The 23,577-nt window shown below is 44.6% G+C and overlaps 2 protein-coding genes across 2 annotated transcripts in view; both read right to left on the reverse strand.

Moving 5' to 3' along the window:
* The window catches only part of PRPF40B (pre-mRNA processing factor 40B), a 47,592-nt gene extending 33,035 nt beyond the window's left edge, over window positions 1–14,557 (reverse strand). The window contains exon 1 of the mRNA XM_077923805.1: window positions 13,255–14,557. The gene's annotated coding sequence lies outside the window, so the exon portion shown is untranslated. The remainder of the gene's footprint in view (window positions 1–13,254) is intronic.
* Window positions 14,139–14,462, reverse strand: LOC144327090 (protein reprimo A-like). The gene has a single exon (XM_077925300.1). The coding sequence runs from the start codon at window positions 14,460–14,462 to the stop codon at window positions 14,139–14,141; it is 324 nt and encodes a 107-aa protein (XP_077781426.1).
* Window positions 14,558–23,577: the final 9,020 nt, after the last annotated feature.

Here is a 23,577-nt window from a genome sequence, read left to right on the forward strand (position 1 = left end):
AAGTGACTCATGGGGAGGGGGAAAGGAGGAACCAGCCAGGTGACAGGACACTCAGGTTACCACCAACTCCTCCCTCAACCCCTCCTTTCTGTAATGTATGCATGGTGTTTCTGGGGGTGGGCTTGACCTAGAGGAGGGGAATTTCAAAAGTTTTTATAAGACCTTGCACACTATTTTTCTTTGTCTTTCCTCTCTCCTGCAAGTGAGGGGAACACCCTGTTGCAACAGTTCAATAAAGGCCAAGCCTACAGGCTGCTGTTTTGCTCCAAGTTATCCTGGTTGGTGTCTTTGTTTTGTCCAAGGGAGCCCTCGGATTTTTCCGGTAACAGCCCCAAATGTGTCTGGGTTTGGGGGCTTTGGAATACGGCAACCCTAGAGGGATGATGGGAGCTGTAGTCCAAAAATCTGAAGAGCTATATATTACCAAGGTAAAGGGACCCCTGACCGTTAGGTCCAGTCGTGGACGACTCTCGGGTTGCGGTGCTCATCTCGCTTTACTGGCCGAGGGAGCTGGCGTACAGCTTCTGGGTCATGTTGCCAGCATGACTAAGCCGCTTCTGGCGAACCAGAGCAGCGCACGAAAATGCCGTTTACCTTCCCGCCAGAACAGTACCTTTTATATCTACTTGCACTTTCGCCGACCTTCTGATCGGCAGGCCCTAGTCTCTGTGGTTTAACCCACAGCGCTACCCGCATCCCTATATATTACCAAGTGCTACCTTTAAAAGGAGCTCGATGGGCAGAAATCAGTAGGTGACTTATTTTCTTCTCTTTTCATAGCATGGGGAATAAATACCACCTTCACATTAGGTAAAGATAAAGGGACCCCTGACCATTAGGTCCAGTCGTGGCCGACTCTCTGGGGTTACGGTGCTGATCTTGCATTACTGGCCAGCATGACTAAGCCGCTTTTGGCAAACCAGAGCAGTGCACGGAAACGCCGTTTACCTTCCCGCCAGAGCGGTACCTATTTATCTACTTGCACTTTGACATGCTTTCAAACTGCTAGGTTGGCAGGAGCTGGGACCAAGCAACGGGAGAGCTCACCCCGTCGCAGGGATTTGAACCGCCGACCTTCTGATTGGCAAGTCCTAGGCTCTGTGGTTTAACCCACAGCGCCACCCACGTCCCCTATGTTCACATTAGACTGCTGTTAAAATTACAGTTATGGTGGCCTGGCTGATGGAAGCAAATGGTTGGACAAAGTTGGGGTAAAGCAAATATCAGATGAACACAAAAATGATTTAAATAGTCCCATCACAAGTGCAGGGAAACATGATGCAATTAAAAGCCTTAAAACAAATGAGTCACCAGGTAAAGATGGTTACACAGCCTCATTTTATAAAAAGAACTAATAGCACCAATTTTATGTAATTTATTAAATGTGGTTATGGTAGGAGAGCAGATTTCATCTGCATGGAAGGAAACTCAAACTGTAGTTATTAAAAAACAGATAAGACAGGGAAATGGTGTGTTTGTATCAGGCTTTAAATGAAAGACTGCCATCACTTCACTTCATATGCTCTATTTATTTATTTATTCGTCACAAATTAGTTTGAAATTCTGAAAAGCGCTCGTTTGCATGATGTGTGAAAAATTAACAGATTTGTTTTAAATCTGCATTTTCTTCCAGGTGGCTGAAAACTTTTGATACTAATTTTTTTTTATTGAGCTTTTAGCCTCTGCAGCGATGGATTTGTTTATTTTTCTGCTTCCTCTCTAGCTCACTATATATGAAACACTAATCATGAAACACAAGACTATTACAGGCTGTCGCCTTCATTTCTAAAATGTTGACCCATGTAGATTTTGCAGGAATTTTTCTCCTGATGTTGACTGCCTGGTTACTTTGTCTACACTCTTGCCAGCGGGTGGCGCTGTATGTCCCCCTTTATAAATCCTGCAAATGCTCCCCTGGGGATAAACAAAAGGATTGTTGTTTTCCTCCTTAAGGATAACCAATGCATAGCCTCCAACATTTCTCTGATGCAAACAGGGACATCCTAATCCATAATAATAATTTTACTATTTATATGCCACCCATCTGACTAGGTTGCTCCAGCCACTCAGGGTGCTTTCCAACATATATAAAAACATAATAAAACATTAAGCATTGAAAAACTTCCCTATACAGGGCTGCCTTCACTTGGCTCTGGGGTCGGATAACTCCATATCCTCCAGTATTTCTCTGATGAAAAAAAAAGGACGTCCTAAGGAAAAACAGGACCTTCCAGGATCAAATTAGAAACCAGGACGGCTTCTCTAAATCAGGGACATCCCTGGAAAACAGAGACACTTGGAGGGTCTGTCAATGATATTTTCACTCATGAAAACAGAAAGTCTGTGAGCCTCTTAGCAGACAGTTTAGCAGCACCATTCCCACAGTTCCATGGGAAGAGGAAACTACAGATTCTTTGCGGAAGGAAAGCCATGACTGTTTAAAGTGGTATGATATTGCTTTAAATGCATATGGGGCCTAAGAGCAGACCATGACACAAGGGGCATGTGAAAGAGAAGCCTTTCCTTCCTCCCATAGCTGTCAACTTTTCCCTTTTCTTGCGAGGAATCCTATTCAGAATAAGGGAATTTCCCATGAAAAAAGGGAAACGTTGACAGCTCTGCTTCCTGCATGCCGATTCCCCAGTAAGAGCATACAGAAGAACCTTGCTGCATCAGACCAAAGGCCCATCGAATTCAGCATCCGTTCTCACTATGTATTGTGGTAGAAAATTCCATTCTTTAGCTGTGTGCTATGTGGGAAAAATGCTTCCTTTATCTTCCAAGAGTCTTCCTCCTGAGTGTTCAAAAAATCATCCTTATACTGGATGACTCCAGGTCTAAATCAAAATACCCGAAAGCAGCTGGTGGCCACAGAGGGGGAAACGTTCATTGGGATGTAGCACAGAAAAACAGGAAAATGCTGTCTGTCAGAACAGACTATTTGTCTAACTCCCCCCAACTTTAATTTTCTAATACACAGAACATTTCATTGATTTTCAAAGATGCTTAAGATAACAAGTGTAGATGGGTTATGCATCATAACCCTAAAATTACTCTAAATTCTATACCATAAATCCATTTCAATATACATAATTTTCTCCCTTGTAGGAGATTATCTGCTGTCCTTATCACTGCATCTTAAATTCAGTGATGTGATTCACATTGATGATCATTCATAACAATCAAACATTTAAAAAGAAGTGACTTGAGGTTCAAAAAGCTGTTCAAGGATACTAAACTGGAACAAAGTGAACCCTATGCAAATGCCATATTTAACACTCCACAGCCCAGCATTACATATCCTGTATTGTAACTTTACTGTATTTCTGCTGAGTCATTCTATACTCACCTAATAATGTATATGGATTAATTGCATCGTGCACTGTATTGTTCCAATACAAAATGTATGAGTTTCTCAACAAACTTATCTTGTTGCCTTCCTTGCTGACCTTTATTATGTTTGTTAATTTAATCATATAAGCTATATCCCAGATGCTTGCTCTCCAGGCCTCCCTTGAAGCCGGGGGGGGGGGGGGCAGGTCTGGCTTTTTCCATTCCTGACATATAGCCATCTGGGCTGCTGTTAATAATGAGTTGTTATCTCCGAGTCTTCCGGAAGCACAATTCATCTAAAATATCCCAACAATATGATTAAGGGGGCTTTAGGTACTTCATAGTAAAAGGTAAAGGTACCCCTGCCCGTACGGGCCAGTCTTGACAGACTCTGGGGTTGTGCGCCCCTCTCACTTAAGAGGCCAGGGGCCAGGGCTGTCCGGAGACACTTCCGGGTCACGTGGCCAGCGTGACAAAGCTGCATCTGGCGAGCCAGCGCAGCACACGGAAACGCCGTTTACCTTCCCGCCAGTAAGCGGTCCCTATTTATCTACTTGCACCCGGGGGTGCTTTCGAACTGCTAGGTTGGCAGGCGCTGGGACCGAGCAACGGGAGCGCACCCCGCCGCGGGGATTCAAACCGCCGACCTTTCGATCGGCAAGCCCTAGGCGCTGAGGCTTTAACCCACAGCGCCACCCGCGTCCCGTACTTCATAGGCCAATGGCTTTTTTCCCCTTTACACCAAGACTGCATTTCAGTAGATTGTGATCTTTGGACTTTCTCATCACCTGCTGGCTCTTTACGTGAAGATGCCAAGAATTACCTGGGTACGTTTGATGAACTACTTTTGGATTTGGAATGTAATAGTGTGGAATGAGGGACGCAGGTGGCACTGTGGTCTAAACCACAGAGCCTAGGGCTTACCGATCAGAAGGTCGGCAGTTCAAATCCCCATGACAGGGTGAACTCCTGTTGCTCGGTCCCTGCTCCTGCCAACCTAGCAGTTCGAAAGCACGTCAAAGTGCAAGTAGATAAATAGGTACCACTCGGGCGGGAAGGTAAACAAGCTTTTCCGTGTGCTGCTCTGGTTTGCCAGAAGCGGCTTAGTCAAGCTGGCCACATGACCTGGAAGCTGTATGCCGGCTCCCTCGGCCAATAAAGCGAGATGAGCTCCGCAATCCCAGAGTTGTCTGCGACTGGACCTAATGGTCAGGGGTACCTTTACCTTAAAGTGTGGAATATATTTCTTGCAACTTGAAAACATTGGGTGGCGTTCAACATGGCATATGTATGCCAAGAACAAAGTCCACTTGCGGACCAAGACTTCCACCCTCTCCTCCCTCTGAACATCCCTTAAACCTGCCCCCAACCCTCCAGAGCAGATTTCAGGGGCACAGGTGGGAGGGGGGCAAAGAAAAAGTCGCTTTGCATAAACTGACTTTGTATTATTGTGCAAGCAACAACTCAGCTGAATCCAGCCTATTGTTCTTTGCCTCAAAATGAATCTCTGGGCACTGGGCAGTCCTTTTAAAATTGGTAGAGCTGCCACAAGGCAGACAAATTTGCCTCCAAGGCAAGGGTTCTTGTTATAGGAGCACAGAGTGTTCCAGGAGGCCTGGATCTTTTACCCCGGATCTCCTTTCCACTTTCTATCTTTCTCAACTCATCGAAAATATTATTTTTGCTTTGCATACAGGGCTGCAAAGCACAGTGCCGGTGAGACTCCAGCAAATCACCACCTTATTTTGCTCCAAGACTGAAATTCACCTCCACATATAAATGACCACATGCACATTTTATGCAGATTTGTGCTGCGGTGGAGCTGAACTCTCTGAATCTAACTACCTGCCAAAGTTCCTGCTTGGAGACCAGGTCCAGCATTCAGATTGCTAGTTGGCCATTCATGAGTTAACTCAAGTAGGGGAAACCTGGCGCCCTCCAGAAGTCATGGGACTCCCACCAACCCCAGCCAATATGGCCAGTGTTCAAGGATGAGAGGAGCTGCAGCCCCAACATCTGGAGCGCCCACAGGTTGCCCACCTCTGGATTAACTCAGCCATACAAAGCTGGTATTTAGCATGTGCTCCACACATGGAGGTGACACAGACAATGATATCCTCTCGCCTGTGTGCTTGGAGGTGGGGGTTGCTGTTCAGCCGAAGTATGAGAAACTTCCTCTTTTTAAAATCTTGCTGTCCCTGGTGTCTTCGAATTAAACCCAGGAGATTTGAGACCAGCATCCGTCACTGGCCCTGTTCCTCACCGCAGGCGACGGCTCTGATCCTCTTCTGTGAGGAAAGTTTTTGCAGCCAGCACTCTGCAGGGATTAACTGGGAAACATGAAATACAAATTTGCGCTAATCTCCTCCGGCCTTGGATTAGTGTGGCTACAAAGCTTCCGCAGCGCAAGGGCCAGGAGGGGACTCTCTTTTGCGTAGGGAATCAGGGTCAAGTTTATTTCAGTCTCCGCTACAAGGAGATTGAAACATTTCTTTTATCTGCCTGAGCAACCGAGGCGAAGGAAAGGAAGAGACCAAGGCTGGGTAAACAAGACCATTTGCTCCGTCTCCAGCCCACTCCCACTCCCACAAAGACTCCGGTGGTTTGAAGCTGTGAGCCACAATCCATCAGCACCCTGCAGTCTCTTGAGAAATACTGCTGATGCATGTGCTTTCCCTCAAGCTGGCTTCCGAGTCTTCATTAAGTGTGTATAGTTTAGACACCCATTGCACACGCACCACTGATAACACACGTGCAGGTGATGGCTTCATAGGAGTTCAGGAGAGGGGGTGGTTGCAGGTGTGGGAAAACACATCAGATAACATGCAAGGAATCAAGTCAAGTTCTGGTATGTAAAGCACCACTTGAAATGCATGGGGAGGGAAATCACCTCACTGTGTTTTAAGATCATGTGCACATGCCGCAAGTTTCTAGACCTCAGGGGTTAGACTCATCAAAGGCACTGCAACTCTATGCTGAATAAGCATATATAGCTGAGCAATTCAACTTTTCATTTTCTCCTGTTTTACCCACTTTGTTCTGTTAAATAAATCTTTCTTATTTCTTCAACTTCTGCCTGAGTCTCCCAAGTATTTAATTTTTCCTTCACACAAGAACCAAAATATAACCTGTGGTGGTTGTTGTTGTTGTTTTAATATTTTATTTAGGATTTTCTTGTTTTACAGAAGTGTAGTGCCTCGTATTTCCCCCCCCCCCATGCAACATTTTTACAAATCCATTTCATTTGTTGAGGCATTAGGGGGAGAAGAAAAAAAAAAAGGAAAAAGAAAGGGGGTGGAGGGAGGGAAGATGGATGGGGGTGGGGTCAGGTGGTGGTGTTTCTATTATGCTTAATGTATGTAGAGTTTGGTGTCAGCGTTGCTTGTGTTGTTCACTTGTGTTCCTTTGGTGGTGAGAGAGGTTGGGGTTGGCCTAGGGCAGTGTTTCCCAACCTTTTTTGGGCAAAGGCACACTTGTGTCATGAAAAAAATCTCGAGGCACACCACCATGCCAGATGGGGAAAGGTCACTTTTTACTTATGTAAAAAAAAATAAAAAAATAGTAACAGCATAGAAGGTAATGGTAGATGACTGTTAGGGTCTCCCCCCAAATGCAGAATTCTATTAATATCTTCCTTAGCGAGCCGCGTTAACCCCTGTAATGCTTTCTATAGAGTAAGCATAGGGGACACTGGGGGATGTGGAACCAAGGGGGCAGTGGGCCAAAAGAGTTCGGGATCTACTGCTTTAAACAGAAATAAGAGCCAGTGGGTTCTTCCTTTTTTAAAGTATCGTTTCAGCGGGGACAGCAGTCCGGATTTCCAAAAAGCGGCGCTTTTTTGCGTCTGAGCAAAGAAGAGAGAGAGGGGAAAAAAGAGAGAGAGATTGATTTGTGGCTGCGCAAAGGGGGGAGGAGCCCAGGAGTAAAAGTAGGAAGGACGAAGGGAGGGGAAAGGAAAGTTAATAGAAGGAAAGGCGGGTGGGAGAGAAAGAGAAAGAAAGAGGGAAGGAAGGGGGGAAGAGAAGTGGAAAGGAGGGAGACCGAGGCGGGGGAGAAGCGTCTGGAGAGTTGCTCCGAAGTTTGGGGGGCCGCGGGGGTGGGCGCGCGTCCCAGGAGGCGGAGGCCAGCCCGGGCTGGGAGCCGCGCCGCGGCCCGGGGGCGGTAGGCGGACCGCGGCTCCTAGGATGTGGAAAGGGGACGGCGGCACAGGGGGAGGAGACCCGCACGGCTAGGGCAGCGCACAGGGGGAGGGGAGCGGGCCGGAGGCGGGCGAGGGGGGCCGCGATCCCGCGCGCCGCGAACATGGCCTCCTTCCCCGCGGGCCCCGCTGAGCCCCCCGGCCGGGGAGGGCGGCGCGCCCCCGCCGCCGGAGGAGAGCAGAGGCAGGAGGAGGAGGACGAAGGCGCTGCCGAGGAGGCGCGCCAACTTCTGCCAACTTCGGCGCCCGCCCCGTCGCCGCAGGCTCCTCCCGGCCGAGAGCCAGAGGACGGCGGCGGAGCAGGAGGAGGAGGATCGGGTTTGGCGATGGCTGCTGCGTCCTCTCCAAGCTGGCCTCCGCCACGCCCGATCCTCCGCGCTCGCCCGCTTCTCGGCGGAGCAGGTCTCGTGCGGGTGCGAGGCGCTGCTGCAGGCGGGCGACCCCGGCCGGCTGGGCCGCTTCCTGGGCTCGCTGCCGCCCGACGCCGAGACGCCGTGCGACTCGCCCGCCTCCCTCCCACAGCACACCAGGCAACGTCTCGCGGCACAGTAGTGTGCCGCGGAACACCAGTTGGGAAACACTGGCCTAGGGTGTGATTGTTTGCTTGTGATTGGCTGTGGTGATCTTTGTTTTCGTGTGTGAGTGAGGTGGGTGGGTGTTTTGGATCAGGTTAGCCATATTGATTTGTATGCTGTTGGTGGATTATTGTCATTGTCCTGTTGGGCTGTGTGTGTGATAAAGGGGAGCCTTCTGATAAAGGCGTCTTCTGTTTGTCCCCGTGTCAGTTTCAGTTTATTAGTTAATTTTTCTAGTAGGGCTGTTTCCCATACTATTTGGTACCATTGGTCCATGCTTACTCCTGACAGGTCTCTCCAGTGTCTGTATAACCTGTGGTTGTTGAAAATATATATTATAGAGTATGTACATAGGTGGGATCTGCTGCAATTGGGATACAGCGGTGGGATCCACTATATTTTGGTGGAAGCAAGGCTTTGGACTTTGGGAAGAAGGCACAAGGCTCTGGTAGGGCCCTAGAGCCTCCCACCTCCTTTCCAAAGCTGGGAAAGCACTAACTAGGCCAGGCATAGGCAAACTCGGCCCTCCAGATGTTTTGGGATTACAACTCCCATTATCCCTAGCTAACAGGACCAGGGGTCAGGGGTCATGGGAGTTATAGTCCCAAGGCATCTAGAGGGCTGAGTTTGCCTATGCCTGAACTAGGCTTTGGGAAAGAGACAGGAGGAAGCTGCTACTCATCAAGGCAGAGCTGCAATGGCTACTTGAAAAATTGACAACCCGGGTTTGCTGCTTTCACCAGAATCTTAGAATCATAGAATCCTAGTCTTAGAAGGCACCATGAGGATCAACTAGTCCAGACCCCTCCAATGCCAGAATTGGCAGCTTTCCTGACTAGTTTCAGTCTCTGTCTTTGTGGGCCCATTAAACCTTGATCCCGTGGGAGTAAGGCCACACATCCAAATGAAAAATGTTGTTTCTGTCAAAATTCCCCTTCTCTATTTCGATTATTAATCAACATTTAGGACAGGCAAGAAGTATTCGCAAGCGACAAAGATCTTCCCCGAGAGAGGGGAATCTTATCTGCAGTTCTTCTTCTGATTAATGCGTAACAGTTTAAATCGCTGATGAGCATCTTTGCAATATATGGTCTTGCATGTACTGTATTGTCAAAGTGATTACAACCTCTTAGTGCTATTACTGGCCAGAGATACTATCTCATAAAATCCCTGCTGGAAACTGACTGTCCAACACACCACCAGTCTGGAAGAAAAGCAAGTTTCCTCCTGCAAATGGAACGGACAGGGTGTGTACGCACTATGTCGTAATGTACATTCAAGAGCCTTTTGGGGATGCTGTACACACAACGTCATCCCCACGTCATTCCTGTCCCACATAATTTGTCAATCTAAAGCCCATTCTACTGGAACGGTTAGAATCAATTTTGTGCCAAGAATCATAGCTGTCAAGTGTCCCTTATTTGAAGGGACAGTCCCTTATTCCAGCGCCATGCCCCACTGCTGTCCCTTATTGATGGATGTCCCTTAAATGATGTCCCTTAAATTTCAAAGGAAGCAGCTCCTCTCCCTCCCTCCCTGCCGGCCAGGGAGGAGGGAGGCTCCAACTGTGTTGCTTGGCTGTGTTGCTCACCCAATAAGAAGTCTAAGATCGACTGGGGGGTGGAGCTTGCATGCCTTGTGTGTGGCTAGTTAATGCAAGCTGAGGGTTTTTTTGAATGCTGGACGCCATTTTGTTGCACGTGCTGCTGCAAACTTTGCAGTGCAAAGCCAGGCCGGGGAGCCATCTTAAGTTGAGGCTGCATAGGCCTTGTGGTGCATGTGATTCAGATTCTAGTCAGTTGAACCTCTGGTTACAAAGTTGGTTGGACAGTGTTCTCGAAGCTACCAGCATGAGTTTGACCAGACTGCAGGAGGACAGGAAGACTGGAGTGTCTGGAACAGGTGAGGCTGCAGGTCCCTTATTTTGGCTGCTGGTCCCTTATTTTCAAATCTGTAAGTTGACAGCTGTGCAAGAATGTACAGTGGTACCTCGGATTAAGAACGATTTGGTTTACAAACTCCGCAAAACCAGAAATAGTGTCTTAGTTTGAGAACTTTACCTCAGTCTAAGAATGGAATCCAAACGGTGGAAGGGCACCGCCGGCGGGAGGCCTCATTAGGGGAAGTGTGCCTCGGTTTAAGATCAGTTTGGGTTCAAGAACAGACTTTCAGAATGGATTAAGTTCGTAAACCAAGGTACCACCGTACTTCCCAAGCTCTTGTTAAAAACCTGTGCCCACAGGGCACCTTCTCACCTGCTGGCACCTCTCTTGCTTTTTTTGCCTGTGCATGAAATAAGCAAAACAAGAAGCAGTACAGTAACTTAGCTGCCTCTGCATACTGTATACAGTGATACCTCGGGTTAAGTACTTAATTCATTCCGGAGGTCCATACTTAACCTGAAACTGTTCTTAACCTGAAGCACCACTTTAGCTAATGGGGCCTCCTGCTGCTGCCGTGCCGCCGGAGCACGATTTCTGTTCTCATCCTGAAGCAAAGTTCTTAACCTGAAGCACTATTTCTGGGTTAGCGGAGTCTGTAACCTGAAGCGTATGTAACCTGAGGTACCACTGTACTCTGTATAGTGATCCTCTCTGTATATCCCTTGTATATTGGTACATCAGTACAACTGTTCCCAGCCCCCCTCTTTCAAAAGACTGAAAAATAATTTTAATTTTGAAAAGATATGTGGAAAAGATATTGGGGTTGGTGGGTTAGAGAACAGCATTGCACACTAGCGTGATAAGATACCTTCCTGTGTACAGACAGCATGGAGAGTAGCTACTGCTTTAGATGACGTCATCATGGGATGGTGTGTACAGTTACAAACCACTTTCTACAAAAGTGCAGTGTGAAAAAACAACCTCTGTTGTTTTCGCATTGCGAAGGCTACCTGTGTACGCAGCCTTAGAGCAGGAATGGAAAAGCAAAATTCATTGCTCAAGCTTTTCCAACAGATTTCTTCCTAAAGCCTGACATTTTATTTTCACTTGCATTCTGACATTCCCTTTGAAAGAAACAGTTGCGCACTCAGAATCATGTTGGTGGTCTTTATAGAATTTTAGTCTTGGAAAGGACATCAAGGCTCTTCTCGTCCAGGAACCTTTTGCCCAACTTGGGTCTCAAACCCACAACCCTGAGATTAAGAATCTCATGCAAGCCCATTTTGTTTAGCTAAACATTACTAGAAGAGGTGTGGAGCAACAGCAGCTATGCTGGGTATAGGGAAGGAACTAGGAGCATTGGAAGACACAAGATCTACCCACCTTGGAAGAATGGCAGATGCAAGTAATTGATTACATGGAAATGGCGGAGATGGCTGGGAGAATCCGAGACCAGGGAGAAGAGTCGGTGGAAGAAGATTGGATGAAATTTAAAATCTATTTACAGAAATATTGCAAAATGTATGAATGCTGAGGACATTGAAATGAAATGAAGGGGCTCTAGTAATAAGATAAAAATTAGAAATTATAAATTTGGGATTTAATAAAAGTAAAGATAAAGTAACAGGATATGAATTTGCTGAATTAACTGCTAAAAAGGGATACAAAAAAGGGAGGCGTGAGGAAGTCGGGAAAATAGGTTATTAAAGATAAGAAAATAGAAAAGAGTGATATGTGTCTTACTTGTTTGTGTGTATATTGACTTTATTTTTTTCCTTTGTTAGGTTAAATGTTTGTAGTTTTGTATTGTGTATTTTGTACTGTATTGTGAAATTCTGTATGTTAAATATCTTTTTTGTGTTTATTGTTGTTGTTTTTTCTCTTTTGTTTGTGGTTGTTTTTTATTGTTAAACTTAATAAAATATTATTTAATAAAAAAAAATAGGAATCCAAGCGGCAGGTAGCCAATGCTGACATGTCTCCTCCCCAAGGCTTCTCATCCCCCCAATAAATTTTCATCTCCCTCTTTCTCATTCTCTCTCTCTCTCTCTACGTTATTGTTGTCCCACAGTCTGCTTCTTACAGCTTGGTGAATGTCACCTTCAGCAAGACCTGATGGGGAATCCATCTCCAAATGTGGGGAGTAATGACAGCTCTCAGGAGTCCTTCTCCTGACATGAGCTTCCACCGATGAAATATCAACCAACAATCGTGAACTATTAGCAGTCAGTCAGTTGTACAAAGTGTGGTTTGTCTGTAGCCCACCCAGGGCCAGATTTAGGTTTGATGAGGCCCTAAGCTACTGAAGGTAATGGGGCCCTTTATATGTCCAGCTGTCCTGTGTCAACAACAAATTGTCACAGTTTTTTGTGTTGAATATATGCTGTATGGTAATTTATAGACCTAATAGCTATCTAAAGCCATTTGCACATAACAAAATACGCATTTTATCAAAGTAATTGTTGAACTGAAATACAATTAAGAAGAAATATATTAATAGTGAAATACAATTAAGAAGTATGTTAATAGTGAAATAATTATTAAGCTCTAACTTAAAATGATATTTTATTCGTAACAAAACATTGCAAACACATTGGCATTTGGCAATAACAAAAGTTCCTTTAGAAACACAGTTTACAAAGACTCATAATCTAGTCTCTAGAAACTTGCTATAACATGAAATAATAACAGGTGTAAATATATGATGCAAACTAATAATTATAAATAGCTGTATTAATATGAAATTAAGTGTTATAACCTGTACAATGTCATTGCAGTTAATACAATGCATTTTTAATATAATATCAATATCACCATAGTAGTTCACTAATGGGCGGGGCCCATTGCTTACATCAAAGGAGCCTACACAACACAAAACACTTGCTGTATGTAGGTTTTATTTTATTTGTTTTTTATCTTATATTTTGGAAATGTACATCCAGTTGTTTTTTCCTTTAATTTTTTTTGGGGGCCCCCAAGAGAGTGGGGCCCTAAGCTATAGCTTGTTTAGCTTATACGTAAATCTGGCACTGAGCCCACACCCCAATCCGAAAAGCCTCCTTATCAGAGAAGAAAGTGTAATGAGAATGTCCACCATAAATAAGGATCCCTTCTCTTGAGCTAACTTCAACACATTGCAAATTATGTCATTTTCCCCCCAGCACATGGTACTTAGGACAGGTGCAAAATTATTTTTACATTACTCTGTCTAAATATGCAATTCTCAATAACCTCAGGCCAAAATTCATTTCTTACCCCCAAATACCTTTGTTGGCGACTGCTGTGTACCTCACATAGTCACACGCTTCGTCGCTGAGCCTTTCTCATTTTGAACTCTAGTATCCAGGACCTGCAGAAGGAGCATGGATGCGAGTCGAGACTGAACAGAAATCAGAACCATTTCTGTGCCTATTTAATAGGCTTGGAAAGGACACAATAAACAACCCATCACTGTCAGCACTGCTACACACCCTCACTGGGTTTACATGACATTTAACAACAATGAAATAGCTTATAGCAACCATGGGTCTCTCGGCAGAGGGACGACCATGCTTATTGGCCATTTTAGGTTACGAATGGGGGTAATTCTGACATGCAGCCAATTTGGCAGAGTTCAAATGATCTGGATGCGTTTCAAGTATCTCTGTGGGTGTTCTCTCTCTCTCTCTCTCTCTCTCTCTCTCTCTCTCTCTTTCTCCCAGGGTGTGGCTGCGCTTCTTCCTCAAGACAAACCAGAATCGCAATAGCAGCAAAGAGACGCAGTCTCAAGTCAGGTGCAGGCTTTAACATTGATCACAAAAACGTACTGATGAGCCCATTCCATGAAGATTTCGGCACAAAACTGCAGTTCCTTTGCCCTCGGTCTGGGCTTTTTGTACAGCTTTTGAAACCCAGACAGGCTCTATGAAGTCCCTGTGTAGGAAAATCCACCCAAAGGGGAGAGAAAAAAATAAGTAGGAAGAGCATAGATTTCCAAATAACGTCTTGGACAAGCACATCCTTCTCTGTGTGAATCCACTTCCATCCTGTCACCTCATTTTCTAGCATCCATTAAAGAGTAGCAACTTAAGGATCTAACAGCCAACTCCGCAAAACATCCTTGAACTCCCAAAGGCTGGTGAAATTCTCCCCCCTTGTCCGCTTCCATTGTTAAGTGTCAATGATAACCACCTCAACTTCTCTGGAGGCTCTCCTGTCTTTCATCAGCATGTTGATCATGCTCTCCGACTTGATCAGCAAGTTACAGCCTAAGAAAAACACCCCGAAGATGACAGTCAGACAGAGGACACAAAGGACAGCAATTTGTACCATCCTTGCCACATGCTGGTTCTTCTGGACATCTGTGGCCACCGAGATCCCCGGCACCCATGCCCCCGTCACTAGGGTGCAGCAGGAGGTGATGAGAGAGTCCACTGTGGGAGCAGCTTCCCCAGGAGGGTAAGAGTCCTTGCTGGAGAACGTGGTATTCATCATCTCTGAGCTGGGTGGGAAGGAGATTGCAGAGGGCCTCTTCTGGCACAGTTGTTCTTCTTAAGGCTCCAGCAGCCTCCTTCTCGCAGCTGAGCTGGCTGAAGCATGTAAGTGCTCACTGAGCAGGATTGTGGCTGAGGGTCAGCGACAGACGGGGAGGGCTTAAGTGATGTCAAGATAAGAATTCTCTTCCAGCTGTGGTACATATTGCCATGCGATTTCTCTGCTTGAGATGCCAGGGAAACAAGCTCTGACTCAGATGAGGCTCATAAAAGCCTGACTCAAAGGAGAGATGGGTCCTTTCAAGCTCTCAGATTCTCCTCTGGCTCAGATAAATCTGACCCGGAGAAGAATTGTCAGCTTTCTAGCCCTAATGGCCACTAAAACATCACTCTCCCTTTATTTACTGGTCCAACACTTACGGAGGAGGAGAAAAAATGGACTTTCCACTAAAGGAGGGTCTACCATCTTTTGCGACTCCCAGGTTTTATGAGAAGAAAGAGGGATTTGGTACTTTGGAGCTTAATGAGGACAGAAAGCTGGTTGCTTATGTTGCCTCAATAACATCAGGTCTCCAGATTCACAGACATCAGTGTATCAGGGTATCCTTGATGAGGTGCTGCATGGTGGTAGTGACAGAGGTTCCAAATGTGTCAGTGATCCGGTAAAAAATCCTGTATAGGTAGGGCTGGACAACTCTCCAGCCCATCACAAATAGTTTATTTTCCTCAGCCTGGGTGGGCACCTTAGGCGGGCATTCATGTCAATTCATCACTTCTGCAGTGTTGTCGATCTTCTTACAGAGTTTCTCACCAACCTTCTCACGATAGATTTGCTGCTTTGATCTTCTACACTTCCAAGGGATGCAATCCTCCTAGAATGGCCACCACAATTTTTTCCTCACCTAACAGAACACCAGCTAGATCTGGTTCACCCCCATTTGCAGACTCACCAACAGGCATTTTGCAAGAATGATTCCCGAAGTTTCCCTTGTGACACGTGGCAATTATTGTTCCCTCTACCAAGAATCATGCTGTACATCTGCAGCCAATGTAGCTGGACAATTGCATGACCACAATCCTGTCAATTTGACAGCTTTTCAAAGCTCTGAGGATCAAGCAAGTTTCTAGCCCTGAATATGATAAAGGGGAGAAATACACAAAGATTTTTAATCGTCATCATCATCATCATAGCCAAATTTTCTAAGGCCCAAAAGTTAAAAGAGAACGTACCGCAACTGCAGTTCTATTTACAAGGGAGTGGGTAGCATCACACAACCAACTCCCAGTTATTCTCCATGCCTCTCTGCTTCCCACCTTCCAACCCATTTCTAAAACATTAGAGTTGTGAACTTTTCAACCAGCCTCTGTGGCTGCAGACTTGTTCTGCTGAAATTAGCATGTGAAGGTTTTTATGACATGGCAAAATAAATGACCACCAGTTAGGGCTCATCCACACATCCCTTTGTCATGCGATTTCTTCCATTTGTCCTGAGATTTCTAGGCACAGGTCCACGAGGTGCTTCTTCAGTCCCTCTGCTTTCCCCAGAAAAACCTCCTGTTTACTGCTGAATCAGAATAGAAGAAGAAGAAGAGGAGTTTGGATTTGATATCCCGCTTTATCACTACCCGAAGGAGTCTCAAAGCCGCTAACATTCTCCTTTTCCCTTCCTCCCTCCACAACATACACTCTGTGAGGTGAGTGGGGCTGAGAGACTTCAGAGAAGTGTGACTGGCCCAAGGTCACCCAGCAGCTGCATGTGGAGGAGCGGAGACGCGAACCCGGTTCACCAGATTGCAAGTCTACCGCTCCTAACCACTACACCACACTGGCTCCCAGATTGAATAAATGTCAATCTGCAGAAAACTTGACTGATGTTTGTTCTGATCCAGCGGTAAACAGCGGGATTCCCTGGGAAAAGCAGTGGAAGTGTGGATGAACCCTTACTTGTTGTAGATCAGGAGTGGCAAAGGTTTTTTCCAAGCCTGAGGATTGCATTATTTCCATGGTGTGTGTGTGGCCAGAGGCAAAGGTGGGTGTGGCCAGAAGTAAAAGAGAAGCACAATGGATGTGACTGTAAGCTACTTTCCAGCCATACAAAATTCATAGGTTTCTACAGCCCACACATATATGCACTTTGTCTTCCATCCAGGATAGCAAGATGTGTTATTGTAGTTCAAGAACACATTTTGTACAGGTAAAAGTACTTATGGAAGGTGTGGAGCAGGTTTGGTGAGAGGTAAGCCCAGGCAAAGAAGACTTGAGGACAGGTTTGGCTTCTGGGCCTAAGATTCCCCACAAGCCACAGTTGCAGCTGTGAGTTGAAAAGTTGACAGCCGTAGCTGAATGTTACCTGTTTTCTGGCCTTTAAAAGCTGCAGGCAGACATTCAGCAGGTGTTGACCCCCCCATTATAGCTCTATAACAGGAGAAAGCTTTGGTAGTTGAATTGCCTCCTGCCATGCCCTTGTTAAAAGCACAGGAGCCCTTAGACTAGTGGCTAGGCATATAAAAGTCTATATTTCGACAAATGTGGAAAAACTTTTAAGGAATATTTGAAAACCTACAAGCTATCAGAGGATCATAGAAGAGGTGACTGAAAGAACAGGCGGCGGGGGGGGGGGGAGGAAATCCCCTGGGACTTGTGGTTTGGAGAACACTGTCAATTTCTGCCATGTGAACTTTCTGTTCCCTTCAAGTTATTGTTGCCGAAATCATGTGCTTCTCATTTCCAAAATAAAAACAGCCATTCCTACCTTAACCATTAGAGAACAAGAGCTCCAAAACATTACGTAGCAGAATGTTACAGATCGAAGGAAAATAAGCCCCCGCTTTATTAAAAATGCATCACTTTTAAGTCAATGTTGGGGATTATTTCCTGGCCTAGTTTTTGCATCTTTAAGATTACTTCAATACACTCATAGCTGAGTGGGGAATTGAGCCCTCGTCTCCTAGATCCTAGTCCGACACTCTAAGCACTATACTGCACTGTCTCTACACATGTACAAGTGAAAAACAATACACCTTTCATTGCTATACAGCTCAGCTATTTCTGCTCACTGAACACCCCTTGAGACATCATATATGCATTGGGAAAACAAATTCCTGCATCTCAGGGGGCTGGACAAGGTCACCCTTGGGGTTCCTTCCAACTCTATGGTTCTTTGATTCTATCACCCAACAAATTCCAGAGGGACAATTGTGCTAAGTCAAAAGCAACAAAGAGTCTTGCCACACATTAAAGGCTAGCAAATACACAATTTTGGCATAAACTATTGTAGCACAGAAGCATACCAGGACATTTCCCCATTTCCTCCCCAGCTAACTGGCTGTTTTATAATTAGCTACTGGTTAGAACTGGACATTACTGGGAAATGACATACCCCCTCTTTTTTTAAGTTCACGAATATTAGGAAGGCTGACATTGGTTAGCTCCCAATTCAGTATTTGCACAGAAGTTCAACTGTGACCACTGGAACTGTCACGTTGCTTGATTCTCTACACATCGTCTTGGTGTATTGCAGCTGTTACTGTTTAACATGAACTTTTTCCCTTGCGATGCTTGCAAAAGCCTGCAGAGAGCCCTTTTGTGTCCCAAATCTCTCTAATTAAAATTTACTGCAGCATATGTTTGGGATCTGATTTCACTGGAGCCTCTGTGTATCCTGCCAACATAAGCTTGTAATATGGGGCTTCTGATAAACCGGACAAGAGGGACTGTCCCCAGACTAAGCTGTATTACAAAGCACTTGCCTGGAGTCTGATAACACCTCCATGGTTGTCCTGCCAACTTTTCAACCTGCTCTACCTGCAGCAGCTTAATAATGCACAGAAAACAGCAGGTGAAAATGTTGGTCTCTATGCTATGAAAATGTCTCCTACTGATCTCTCCAGATCACACTTTTGTTAAAGGCTAAGCTATTCCCTTCCCTCCATCTCAGCCGGGACAGACTTTAGTAATATGGCACCCTGAGCAAAGACAAAATTTGGTGCCCTCCCAATTTTTATTTGGTGCGGTTGCTTTTTAAAATATCTCAGTTGGTACCCATATAAATATAGGTGATGGTATTATTATTATTGATGATGATGATGATTAGGGATGCAGGTGGCACTGTGGTCTAAACCATCGAGCCTCTTGGGCTTGCCGATTGTAAGGTTGGCAGTTTGAATTTGCGCAACGGGGTGAGCTCCCATTGCTCTGTCCCAGCTCCTGCCAACCTAGCAGTTTGAAAGCATGCCAGCACAAGTAGATAAATAGGTACCACTGCAGCAGGAGGGTAAACGGCATTTCCATGCACTCTGACACTTGTCACGGTGTTCTGTGTGCCAGAAGCAGTTTAGTAATGCTGGCCACATGACCCTGAAAAGCTGTCAGCAGACAAAGGAGTGCCACACCACATAGTTGAATTCAACTGGTCTTCACTGTCATTTATTATTATTAGCTCTCCCTTGGCTTGGCACCCTGTGAGGAGGAACTGCCTGCACCACCTTAAATCTGGCTCTGATCTCAGCTGGTAACCCAACCTGACAACTGCAGTAATCGCTCAGGAATGATTAAAAAACATCAAGCATTTTCCAGATGTGGCTTTGGAGAACTATGCATTGCTGCTATTAAATATGTATACCTGCCTTTCCATTGTGAAAAGAAATGCTCAAGGTGTCATCAAACATATTTGAAATAAGGATATGTAGAACTCAGCTGCCTAAAAAAGAAACTCAGATTGGTTGTCCTTAATGAATGAAATTCTCCAGTATATAGATCTTTCCAAAGTACCCTTCATAGTAATATCACTTTACTGCAACATCTTTGGGGTTTGTTTGAGGCTGTTTACACATGACTCTTTACTCTGACTTCAGTGCATTCTCACTACTGGTGTTTGATGCCAACTACACAAGACGTTTGCCACAATCCATATCTATCCTGTAATTTCTTGAGAAATGCTTCAGCGTGGTGCATTTCCCCTCAAGCCAAGTTCCATCCGATTTGAAAAGGCAAGCTGTGTTCCCTTTGCAGTTAAGTTGAGGGGTGTCCATTTGAGACCGTTGTTGCACATGTGCAGATGACAGGTTCATGAATAGGAATTGTGGGGTTGCAGGCATGATAAACCAAACAGGAGATGAAGGGATTTTTGTGTGTATGGTGAAGGCGATTTGGGTTCAGTTCCCACCTTCCACTCTCTCACACACACCTCCCTCGTGAGAGAGGCAAGTTGCTTAGCTTTAGAGCATTACTAATCCCTTCCTTTTCTGCAATATGTTCAAACATACTGATTGTAAAATGTTCAGGGCAGAGGCTGCACAATGTTTTCAATAGCAAAGCCAGTGTGGTATATGTGCCATGGTTAGCACATCAGACTAGGACTGCAAGAACCTGGATTCCCATAAAAGCCACTGGTTGACCTTCGGCCGGTCACTCTCAGCCTTATCGTGCCCTTCAAGGTTGCTGGAGGATAAAATAGATGTGGTGGGGGAGCCTTGCATGTCACATTAAGCCCTTGGAGAAAAGGGAGTATATCACTGTAATAGTATAAACTTGGAGAAACACGGTTACTGCATTCGAAGAGCAGTGTGGTCTGTTGGAAAACACTCACCAAATTCAATACAGAACTTGGCAGGGCCTTTAAAGGAAAATCAAAACAAACTGGTTCTGGAAGTCTTCAATGTGATGCTGCTTGAGTCAAGGAAAACCAGCTGTGGAGAGTCCTTATTAAATAGTGCCTGTGGCATCACCAGCACATGCCCCCCATCACACATTTGCATGTGTAATTTAAAGTGTGTGTGTTTTTTTATAAGGTGACGGATGAAAGTATATTTGTAAAAAGTAATATGCTGTTTCAATGATGGTTGAAGAACCTGCTGTGCCCCATTCTTACGTTGCATTTGCTTTCACCCAAAGCAAATGAAGAATAGTCTGTCTGGATGCCACACCCTTGTCTTGCTTCTCTCTTATTTTCTAGCAGTCTTTAATAGTCTTGGAAGCTTGCCTTTCATTTTTCCCTAGCAACCAAGATGCATCTTTAATGTAGTGGGTTCATCTGAGGTCAGGCACTCCCTATAAGTTATTTCCACAATATACTATGTCACATTAAGTACAAGTGGATGTTATAGAATCACATCCCCAAATGGCAAATCAAAGTGCAAAAACTTTCCAAAAATGGAAAGTGAGAGAGGTCCCAGGTAAGGAGGATTGGCAACGTAACATGATAGAATATGCGGAGTTAGCTGGTCTAACGAATAGAAGAGAGCAAGATCAGGTATTTAAAAAGTGGAAAAATAATTGTGCACAGCTGAAAACGCTGACAGTATTAAAGTAAATTCAACAGTATAATAAATGTGGAAGCGATGTAAGATAAGAGAACTGAATTAGATGGTTATAATAAAATATGTAGGAATGGTGGATAAATTAAATGAACCATAGAAGGGGAAGGAGGGAAGTCATTGAATGTATGGTATAATGAAAGATGTTTAATTTGAGATGTAAAACTGAAAACTTAATTAAAACTATATATATAAAGAGGATCAAATGTATTATTATGACATAAGCTTTTGTGGACTTGGGGCCACTTCATCTACAGCAAGTGGATTTGAGTCCATGAAAACTCAGGCCTTGCTATACCCTAGTCTTCAAGACGGCTATGGGGTTCTTCTGTTTCTGCTGAACAGTTTCTTAAACAACAGTTCTGCCCTCCAGTGTTAGGAGTAGCCAACTGTTCTTGAAATCTGGTAGAGACATTCAGTTAGGAAGCATGCCTGTGTCTTGTTGAAAGTAGCACTTCAGTCTGCAGGTAGGGACTTGCAGGGCTAAACCACAATAAAAGGATTCCTACACACATTTTTTTAAAAAAATCCAGCATGGCAGCAGCAGCAGGTTAGGCTAGAGTGCTTATTCCTGCTGCTTGGCTTTTGTATGTGCAAAGGTTTTTTTATTTTCATTTGGAGAAGCAATCATTCAAATATTGTCCAAAAACCACAACTTGTGTTATTTGTACCATTAATTTACAGTACTTATATACTGCTGTTGGGTGGTTTTGCAACAAAATCCATACAAATAAATAAGGCACAAATACGGAAAGAAAGAAAAATGATTAATAAATCCCGGCTCAAACGATTGTACGGATTGCCCCCTAGTGGCTTCCAGGTTGGCTGCAGTTTCGAAATGTATTTGCTCCAATAGCTTTTTATTGCATAGATCCTAAAATGAGCCCTGTACAGTGGTACCTCGGGTTAAGTACTTAATTCGTTCTGGAGGTCCGTTCTTAACCTGAAACTGTTCTTAACCTGAAGCACCACTTTAGCTAATGGGGCCTCCAGCTGCTGCCGCTCCACCGCCACACGATTTCTGTTCTCATCCTGAAGCAAAGTTCTTAACCAGAGGTACTATTTCTGGGTTGGCGGAGTCTGCAACCTGAAGCGTATGTAACCTAAAGTACCACTGTACTTACTACTTCCCTCTTTTTCAACTGACCAGCATGTTGGGCAAATTAATGTTGAACAAATTACAGTGCAAGCAATTAAGAAAGATTCTACTTTTAAAGAAGTTTATTCAGAAATGGGTATGGGATACTTGTCCCTTTTAAAGTGCTTCTCAGTACAACCTTCACTTGTAATGATAGAAGAGACGGTCATTTGTGACAGGTGACAATCTCCTTTTATGACGATCACATTGGTAACACTGTTATCAGAACATTTGTCCTCAATAATCTTAGCTGAAGCGACGGCTCCCCCCATATCATCATCACCATTACAATTAACTTCAGGTAGGTAGTTGTGTTGGTTGTTGGTCTGCCTCAATCGAGATATATATATATATATATATATATATATATATATATGTATGTGTGTAATGTCCAGTAGCACCTTAGAGACTAAGTAAGTTTGTTCTTGGTATAAGCTTTTGTGTGCATGCACACTTCTTCAGTTACCAACCAGATAGAAGTGTGCGTGCACATGAAAGCTTATATCAAGAACAAACTTAGTTGGTCTCTAAGGTGCTACTGGACATTTTAATTATTTTTATATATTTCGATTACAATTACCTGTTACTGGTACGAGCGCTTTTTCACAAAACCATGGACCAATAATGTGGCGCTCAGGTTCCCAAACTTGGAAGTCCTGCCGATTGTTGAAGGCCGGTGGTTCTCAAAGGAGAACAAGGAGAGGATGGCAAGTGTAGTGGGAAGATTCAAGGACAACCTAAGAAATATCCAAACTATATTTAGGAATGATTCGTGTCCTTATGTACCTACATTGTTTTATACTTTCTGGGTGCCTCATGGTCATATTTATAAAATAGCTGTGTTCTGTGTTCTAAATTAAGCACTGCTAGGAGTCCGTCCGTCCCCCAATATATTTCTTATCATTAAAAAAATCAGTGTGGCCCAGAGAAAAAGTTTGAGAACTATTGGCTTTCACTTTCTGAGGTCTCACTACATCCAGATGCAGAGCGAGCATCATCCGGAGGGCACCATGCTGGTTCAGCATTGGAAGGAAAGCAACAACAATTGGCAATAAGTTAGCTGAAACAATGGAGGGTAGTAGGAAGACCACCTATGCTTCCTTCACAGATTTCTTCTCCAAAGTAATGACTTGCTTAGATTGTGTCATCAGGCCTTGGCAGGGCTTAGGTGAGTGTTTTGCATTACCTTGAGTCATGCAAATGACTACATTGTCTGCCATGAAAACCAAGGGACAAGTTATCATGGTCAGATGTGTTGTTGGAGAGGTAACAAACACTTTGAGGTAAGAGTAGCCGGCGTATGTCTTGGAGTTAAAAGGTAGGCTTGTTGAAGTGTGGATTACAAAAATAGCTACTCTATCAAATTAGTTGCCAGTCCACACACACACACACACACAATCTCTGTGCTTTGCTCCCCAACCAGTATACAGTGGTGCCTCGCAAGACGAAATTAATTCGTTCCGTGAGTTTTTTCGTCTTGCGGTTTTTTTCGTCTTGCGAAGCACGGTTTCGGAAAAGTTTTGGAAAAGCTTCAAAAATCACCAAAGTCTTCAAAAACCTCAAAAAAGGCTACCACACCGCGTGCTACGAGTTGCTCCTCAAAGTCAAGTCGCAACTGTATTAACAGTTTTAAGAAAAAGGAAAAAAACTTGCAAGACGTTTC

The sequence above is a fragment of the Podarcis muralis genome, chromosome 2, assembly GCF_964188315.1.
Source record: "Podarcis muralis chromosome 2, rPodMur119.hap1.1, whole genome shotgun sequence".
Taxonomy (NCBI): Eukaryota; Metazoa; Chordata; class Lepidosauria; order Squamata; family Lacertidae; genus Podarcis; species Podarcis muralis.

What these genes read in the sequence shown, in the direction of transcription:
- LOC144327090 (XM_077925300.1), bottom strand. Translation starts at nt 14,462, where the DNA reads ATGATGAATACCACGTTCTCCAGCAAGGACTCTTACCCTCCTGGGGAA.